The sequence below is a fragment of the Phytophthora parasitica genome (assembly GCF_000247585.1).
Source record: "Phytophthora parasitica INRA-310 unplaced genomic scaffold supercont2.35, whole genome shotgun sequence".
Taxonomy (NCBI): Eukaryota; Oomycota; class Peronosporomycetes; order Peronosporales; family Peronosporaceae; genus Phytophthora; species Phytophthora nicotianae.
This window is the reverse complement of record NW_008649021.1, coordinates 556,524-564,245: the sequence shown is the minus strand read 5'-3', so window position 1 is coordinate 564,245 and position 7,722 is coordinate 556,524. Positions and strand designations below refer to the sequence as shown.

The window sequence follows — 7,722 nt, the reverse complement described above, 5'->3', positions numbered from 1 at the left end:
TTTTTTTGAGCTCTTTCAGCAGAGAACGCAGCCGCCGATTACAGGCTGGTGCTGGGAGAAGATCCGAGATGTCTTCGTCTTCGTCATCCAAGTGCTCTAGTAAGGCGATGAAGTATCGAAAACGTTGAGCTCCATCTCGTGTCCTGCCGAATTACCGGACGCAGGTCCGTTTTAAGCCTAAACTTAAACAAGTTAGAATAATTTACAACGATTTAGACAATTTTAGCACAAAAACTCAAAATTGAGCAATACTTACCGGAGCTTTGCGGATTGGGTCAATGTCCTCAACTTGATCATCAGCGCTTGAACGGCTGCAAGATCGTTCTCGTGCTCCTGGAGCTCTCGTTGAACCGCACGATTCAACTGATGCGATGCACAGCCAACACCAACAAGCGTTGCAAGGCGACGATTTACGCTACAGTTGTCGCCCACTAGGAACACACATTCATGTACCTGCCTTCCAAAGTCTCGAGGCAGCATGTCTGCCAGGAATTCTCGGTGGGCTACCGCCGAGAGATCATTATCCTCGTCATTAAGCAGTGGGGTCATGGAGAAGAGTGGGGTCTTCGACTTGCCGTTGAGCTCATAGCAGGCAAAAACCGCTACGTAGTGCTTCGAACAATGGGTCCATCCATCTAGGATGAGCCCACAACGTTCCGGCATTTCGGAAGCGATGACTCGCTCCACCGCCCGAGCCACACCATCCATCGTGGCTCGCAGCGTCTCAACCAGACTGGATCGAGGGTCGTGTAGCTAAATAGCAAAACTCTTAGTTAAAAAAAAATAAAATCAAAATTCACTGGGCTGGGAGGCGCTGGTTGAAGGGTTTGTTTGTTGCAAATTGGAGAGTGACCCGCTGAAAGCTGTACAATTCTTCGTTGAAGGCATGTGAGAATATACTAATGGTTGATTCACAGTGCGTGCTCCACTAGCGCTTGGTGTTACTCAGATAAATAATGAAGAAAGTTAGGTTAGTCCATGTAATTATGATATGTGGCAGTTGTTCAGCTAAAATGTACAGCATTTATGATCATTATTATTATGGCCATTCTACAATCGGCAGGTCCCTTTACAGTTGTTTCATCAGCATCAGCATCCTCCTTGGTGGAGCTCGAAGGTTTAATTACGGCTTGTGTAGGCGAGAAATCAGATTTCTTTCGCAGGCATTACAACATGTCCAGTATAATCTTGGCTTCTTTTTTTTTTTACCACACTAAACTCATTGTAGCTATCGTGCGCGTTGCAAATTGCAAGGAACGGACACATAACGTGCATGTTTATTACAATAGCGTTCGGATCGTTCTGAGAGTGACCTTAGCGCAGCTTGCGTCCGCGAACATACGCCAGCGCACGACGGTCTAGGCGTTTTGTCTTCTGGATGGAGACTGCACTGGAAGGAGCCGGGTGGTGGTTGTAGTCTGCGATGGAGTGATGCATGGACACCGGGTGGCAAGAGAGCTCATCTTCCTCGTCGCCCATTCCAATCTGTAAAATTATACATCGAGGTTAGTAACACTAAACTACTTGTAGATCTGTAAGTAGAAGGGAATACCCTACCCATTCGTCTTCGGTGGTTGCCATAACATGCAGAGAGTAAAGCGCCAAAGCCAACTGAAGCCACTGGACGAGTAGTTCCGACCCGAGGAAAACAGAAAGTAGACACTACAACATTGAACCACAACATTAAAAACCACGTCACTGTATAACTCCAATTGCAAGGATACGTACCTGTGTTGCCAGCGACAGGAAGAATATCGGGCTGCACAAATTGCTAGTCTTCACGGCCGAAATGATGAAGGAGGCGAGCAATAGCTCCGCACCTGCGCACCAAGACAAATGTTAGTGCTTTCCGGTCAATATACCAGGGCAAGAAGTGTCCAAAGCCTACCGTTCAAGTCCAAGAGGAAGCTGTGGTGTGATATCCCCTCAACCAAGAAGACGAGTGGTAGTATAACGCGGAAAGTTGTGACCATGGCGGTGGGTCCGTTCGTACAAAATAGCTGGACCAAGAAAGCGTACCAGAGACACACCGGTGCCCAAGGAGGTGCCCACGGGAACACATACTGGACCAGGAACGGAAAGCCATACAGGAACGCGAAGCAGAAGCCGATGTGGCGGTGGGTCAAAATCGCGCGGAAAGCAACCCGATGGATACGAATAAACCATGACGCAGCGTGCAGTGACAGCAGTAAAACCACACTGAATACCACGGCCAGCACGGACTCCACGTAAGAAAAAATGGTAGCTAGCAGACCCTTAATGTTCAGCTGACCAGCAATCCAGGCACAACCACGTCGCGTGCCAAGGTAAGCCTGCAATCCAGTTGAAACAGCGGCCGCGCTTCCCTTGCGTAGCCCTTCGCTGATTCTCGTGACGAGCGGCGTACTTTTGATGCTCAAGGCCTCCAGAAGTTTGTCTTGCGCTTCGGTGGTCGAGTCGTTCGGAGCTTCGGCAGCCTTAGCAGTGGTTGAAGACCCCCGCTTGTCTTTCTTGCCTCGAGTCTTCTTCTTGTCCACCTTATCCTTCTTAGGCTTCTCCTTGCGGTGTTCCTTCACAGTTGGCTTCTTGTCAACTTGGGATGACTCAAGACGAACAGAATGCTCAGCCTCAGTAGTTGACGTACGCTGACTCTCGACTCGAGTAAGCGCTTCCTTCTTTGACTTCTTCTTCGATGCTGCACGTAGCTGGTTCACGGCTACTTGAGCTCGTTCCGCGTCAGACTCCGAGCTTTCTACTGACGACTCCGGTGCGTCCGCTTTGGTCTCTCGACGTCCATCCTTGCGCTCTTCAACTGCATCTTCTAAAGCATCGCTAGACGAAAATGACTCACGTTCCGGACTAGTCGCTTGGCTCTCTACCGTGTTGCGTGAAGTGTCCTCACACGTCGGGATGCTGTCGGCGTCCTCGTCAGAGGCGGGAATCTTCGCATTGTCAGCATAATCCTCCGCGGTATCATCATTGACACTAGATCCCTTTGCAGAGGCTTCATCAGTATCATCACCACCCTCCTTGGCAGAGCTCGAAGGTTCACATGCAGCTGTTGGAGGCGGAGAACTGCTCTTAGCTTCTAACGTGACGCTCTCCATCCCTTCAGTACGTGTAGCATCAAACTCGCTGCTCTCTTGAGGAGAATCCGATGCAGTGTTTGGTGACGCAGCACTTGAGGTGGTTGGCTCAGACAACGACACCTCCTTCACAGGTTCCTTCACTTGCTTCTCACGATACACCTGGCGACGAGTAGTACCAGCGTTTTTATCGTTGCCTCTCGCAGGATTCCTTCTCGGTGCACTGCGACCGGCAGGTTTGGTATCATCTCGGCGCTTTGTTTTGCCAGATTCTCGCGCAGTTACAGTCGTCGGGCTTCCACGTGACTCAAGACCTGGAGGAGGACTAACAGCAGATCCAGAATCTTCACTTTGGTTCGTCTGTGCTCGTCTGCGGGTATCCGCACTCGACATGGAAGAAGTTGCGTCTCTATCAGTCATCTGATTGCGCCGTTTTCCTCTGGTTTGCTCGTTATTGCGGTTGCTATCATACGAGGGAGAGTCGTGGCCCATTGGAGACATCACTTTTCGGCCACGTTCAGCGCGTCTTGATCTCATAGGAGACCCAGGCGTAAACGCGTTGATCGCATCCATGCTAAACTCCAAGGCCTTCGCACGCAGATCCGAGCGGCCTTCAAACTTCTTCCTTCCCTCTCGAGCTTTCTTAGGACTCCGAGGCGTCTTCGCTCTAGCTTGAATGTCAATTCTCCTAGAGGTCGTGGGTGCTCGATTATCCCACATCGACGAATCAACAGCTTGTCGAACATTCATCCCATCCATCTCGCCAACTCTCAACGAGTGAGTGTTAAGCTCCGCTAGATCCGGGTTCGATACGCCTCGTCCATCAGTCCCATCACCCAGCGAATTATCACCAAACACACCAGTCGAAAGTCTCAAACTGGACAGTAAACTGGATCCATACTGGTCATCACCGCCTGAAAAAGCTCTGTTTGGTGCACTTTCACTTGAAGATGAGGGAAGAAATGGTCCGAATTGAGATCCCGATACACGCTGTTGCATCCGAGTCTGCATAGCGCTGGGCTCACTGAGTCCAGGAGGACCTACTAACCCAGGAGGACGTTGGAGTATCCGTCGGGGTTGAGACGTATCCATCGCGGCAGATGACCACGTCCGCATTGAATTCGATCCAAATAGACTCTCGGTATCTGCACCACTTAAGTACGACATTCCTCCGCCACGATACAAGTTTTGGGTCTCTGAAGCTCCGTACACGCTTGAATTTCCTCCATCTCCTTGCATTGAGAAGCTCTTGGCAGCCTCCTGTCCCCGATCAAACATGGATGTGGGGGATCTGATCGCTCCAGCTCCTCCAATTGATTTGGTATCACTGATTCCAGGCCCAAACGGTCCAGCAAGACCAAAAGGGCTACTGGAACTTGGTGTCGATCCCGCAGAGTGTTCATAGTCTCGAGAAGATCGTGGTGTGTGTATTTCACCTCCCAGATCTGATAGCAAGTAGTTGGTAGGTCTGGGTGATAAGGCAGGGTCTCCACTTGAGCCAAAAGGTGACAGATCGAGCGTCGGACGGGGCCGCGTGTGGAGACCACTAAAGTCGACATCACTCCTCGAGTTTGAGACCCCAGCGACTGTGGACACCGTCGATATACTACCAGTAGCCGTGGCTGTTGGCTGGTTGGTCGTGACAGCAGTACTACGACCTCCAATGGGGCCAAAACTCGCCTTTATGCGGCTATTATTTAAAAAAAAAATGACATAAGTAAAAAGTCGATATTGAGCTCAATAAGAGGAGTTGATGGGCTGAAGAAGCCTGGGTAGATAGAGCAGACGCACCTCTGCTTGGGAGGAGAGTCGTCGGCGATGCCATTGGGCAGGAAATACGCCATAGCTGGCTCATCGTCCGCGTCCATTGCCTCCTGCGATCCTAGCGATAGTTGTAGACTGGCTGGCTTTCAGTAACAGTGGGATGTTGCACGAAGGTAAGAGGTTGCAGGAAGGTAACATTTAATGTGATATACATAGTAAAATCAAGTTGAAGTTGTTGTTTTTTCCTGTTTTATTGCGGTTTTCTTAGATGTGAGCCTGTCCTCTCCTCGCTGCCACCTCCAGCCACGCGCTAGGCTAACAAGATAACAAGTCCTTGATTCCTAAAGTTGGTTGAACGAGTGTGGCTGCTGGCTGGAAGCACGGCGTGGGGGGTCGATTACAACACCATACAAATACCCCCGAAGAGAAGAAGGCGCCAAGGTGCCGTGAGCCATAGGATCGGGCCTAGTTTGTTGTTTTTTGTTGAAAGCAGACACCTCCTGTTCGGCCAGGGATGGATCTCGCAGTGCAGCACTCATCAGTTGCCAGGACAGTTGTCCTGGGCGTTCGTAGCGAGGTGCGGCGTCGGGCTGAGGGAAGAGAGCACGTAAGTAAGAGGCAATGCCGTCTAAGAGACAATGCCATACACGCACCAAACTAGATAGCTTGGTTCGTCTTCAAGGTCCGAGTCTTCGTCGATGGCCATACGTGACACTTCAAGCTCGAGCTGGTCAATTTCCACTATAAAGAAGATCAGTGAATGGCCTAAAGAGTGGAACGTTTAGAGGTTATTTCAGACCTGGAACGACAGGACGAAAGCCTGCGTGCTGCGAGGAAGAGCGCATCTGGCGACGAATACGCTCCTGGTCAACTGGAGAGCATTCGGTAAAGTTGTGCTTAGTGTTGGGAACTTCAGTCTCCAGGTCCAAAGAGACTTCCGTTCGGCACAGTGGGCACGACGTGTGATTCCACAGCCACTTGTCCACGCAGCATGCACTGCGAAGATGGAAAAAAAAGACGTAAATAAGCAAAGTATTTTGTTGTAGCAGAGATACTGTCAAAACGTACTGGAAGAAGTGTTGGCAAGGAAGCGTGACGATGTGATCACCAATGCCGTAACGAAGTTGGCAAATCGTACACTCCTTGCTAGTTTCGTTAGCTGTGCCCAGTGCCAATGGCAGCTGGTATCGAACCTCAATTGGTAGGCCCCTACGTAGCAAAAAAAAAAGAGAAGTTAGCGTCACTGGTAAAAGCAAAATGATGCGCGATAGCCAACGCACTTTTCTTCCATCAAAGGGCTGAAACACTGGAACTCGGGGCTACTGCTGAGGTCGTAGTCTCCCACCAAGATCTGGCGGTACATTTCTTCTTTAGCCAACTTGCTGTCGCAGCCCCGCTCAGACTTCTCCGCGCTGGAGACAAGTAGCGTTAGTTGCAGCAATATCAATTGCCAACAAATGATAGGAACACGAACCAGAATGACTGGTCCATCGACGACAATTGGCTGAGCTCGTCATCGCTACTACTGCTGCACATTACATAGCAATCGTCATTACAAGATCAACAGCACTACATCCACTAACACAAACTTACCTTGATCCAGGACTCATCATGCCGTAGTCTCTGTGCTTGGACACCACGTCGTAGTGCCACCCGAACTCTTTGCATTCCAGATCTCCATCAAAGCATCCTTCAATAGAGCGCTTACGAGCGTTGCTCTGCTCCATTTTGCGCTTCCTAATGCAGTCTTCCAGCACAGCTCGAGCGCAGTTCACAAGCGGGTCCACTGTCGAGAACGACTGCGAGTTGAAAGAAGAAGTCGACGAGACCGTTGACGCAGCCGAGGGAGAAGATGGCGGGAATGCAGCCTTACCCGATCTCGAAAAACTACCATCAAAGTCGAACACTGGGGTTTCAGCCACCGGGAACTTGTCTGTCGTATCATTTCTCGACGAGCTAAAGCTCGAACTTGCACGTCGATTGGGCTTGGACTGCGGAGTTGAGAACGCGAACATGTTGGCGCCTGCATCCGGTGCTCTCATCTCCGTATCCTCGTTAACATCCGGCAGGAATTGAGTGTTCCTCGTGGCTACTACACGTGCAGCTCGAGCGCTGGCCATAGACGAAGAGCTCTTAGCACTGCGTCTGTCTTTCTTAGCTGCCGGTCGCTTGCTCTTGCCCATAGACCACGAGATGTCAGATGACGCTGCACGTTTGTCCTCTCGAGTCGAGAACATGAACGAAGAGGAAGACGACGCGCCCAGTGACGCTTTCTTGCTGCTAGTATAACCGTCTCGAGGTCCACGATTAGACAGCGATGTCGCCATCTTCTTCTTGGACGGCACGGCTGAAGCCCGAGAGCTTCGCGCCGTCGACGACGCCGTCGCCGAGAAGAATTTAGGAGACGAGGAATTGTTCCCAGCATCAGGGGAGCTGGACCAGCTCAGGGACGAGAAATTGTCCTCCTTGGGCGTCCGGGTGGTGCGTTTCTGCCACCGCACCCCGTTAGAAGGGGACGCCGTGGCTGCTGGTTTACTATTACTACTGCTATAGGTGTGGTTATTAGTGTCGTAGGGCGAGCCTACATGGCTGCTGGAGGCCGTGGTGCCGCTCTTGCCGTGGGTCCAGCGCCACCACAGACCCTCCTTGGACATGGACGAGGACGCTCGCGTGCCATCGACGGCCTTGGACTCCATGCGCGCTTGATCGCTGGGCTTCTACGGGGATTTTATTGTCAGAGTGTCAGTTTTATCTTACAGAATTAATACACAGGTTCAAAGTGAAGACGCACCGACTGCGTGACTTCCAATACGTGAATTACGATACAATTATGCGGGTCTGTTGCCAGGGTGCGCAGCATTAGCGTCTTGCAACAATACGGCAAAGCAACGGA

At 51.0% G+C, this 7,722-nt stretch overlaps 3 protein-coding genes across 7 annotated transcripts in view; all 3 read right to left on the bottom strand.

The window, feature by feature from the left end:
* Nucleotides 1–151: 151 nt before the first annotated feature.
* On the bottom strand, nucleotides 152–708 carry PPTG_12744 (hypothetical protein; the record flags this gene model as incomplete). The annotated part of the gene is made up of 2 exons (XM_008909943.1): nucleotides 152–182; nucleotides 257–708. 2 exons carry the CDS (start codon nucleotides 706–708, stop codon nucleotides 152–154), a joined length of 483 nt encoding a protein of 160 aa, XP_008908191.1.
* A 466-nt stretch (nucleotides 709–1,174) lies between these two features.
* Nucleotides 1,175–4,975, bottom strand: PPTG_12743. Of its 2 annotated transcripts, XM_008909941.1 has the most exons (5): nucleotides 4,857–4,975; nucleotides 1,889–4,755; nucleotides 1,729–1,820; nucleotides 1,558–1,662; nucleotides 1,175–1,485 (listed from the first exon to the last, which is right to left on the bottom strand). In XM_008909941.1, exons 1-5 carry the CDS (start codon nucleotides 4,931–4,933, stop codon nucleotides 1,315–1,317), a joined length of 3,312 nt encoding a protein of 1,103 aa, XP_008908189.1. In that variant the 5' UTR covers nucleotides 4,934–4,975; the 3' UTR covers nucleotides 1,175–1,314. The 2 variants fall into 2 exon arrangements, with proteins under 2 accessions (XP_008908189.1, XP_008908190.1); XM_008909942.1 differs by having other exon boundaries at nucleotides 1,558–1,820.
* A 75-nt stretch (nucleotides 4,976–5,050) lies between these two features.
* Nucleotides 5,051–7,722, bottom strand: part of PPTG_12742 (hypothetical protein) — a 3,311-nt gene continuing 639 nt past the window's right edge. Inside the window, exons 2-9 of one of the 4 annotated variants that reach the window (XM_008909938.1) lie at nucleotides 7,621–7,667; nucleotides 6,423–7,546; nucleotides 6,304–6,354; nucleotides 6,110–6,241; nucleotides 5,898–6,038; nucleotides 5,629–5,825; nucleotides 5,483–5,570; nucleotides 5,051–5,419 (exon numbers count right to left, since the gene is read on the bottom strand). In XM_008909938.1, coding sequence (XP_008908186.1) covers nucleotides 5,368–5,419; nucleotides 5,483–5,570; nucleotides 5,629–5,825; nucleotides 5,898–6,038; nucleotides 6,110–6,241; nucleotides 6,304–6,354; nucleotides 6,423–7,525 — 1,764 coding nt within the window. In that variant the 5' untranslated portion in view covers nucleotides 7,526–7,546; nucleotides 7,621–7,667 and the 3' untranslated portion in view covers nucleotides 5,051–5,367. Of the gene's footprint in view, nucleotides 5,420–5,482; nucleotides 5,826–5,897; nucleotides 6,039–6,109; nucleotides 6,242–6,303; nucleotides 6,358–6,422; nucleotides 7,547–7,620; nucleotides 7,668–7,722 lie in introns of all 4 variants that reach the window. The other 3 variants (XM_008909937.1, XM_008909940.1, XM_008909939.1) reach the window with 3 other exon arrangements.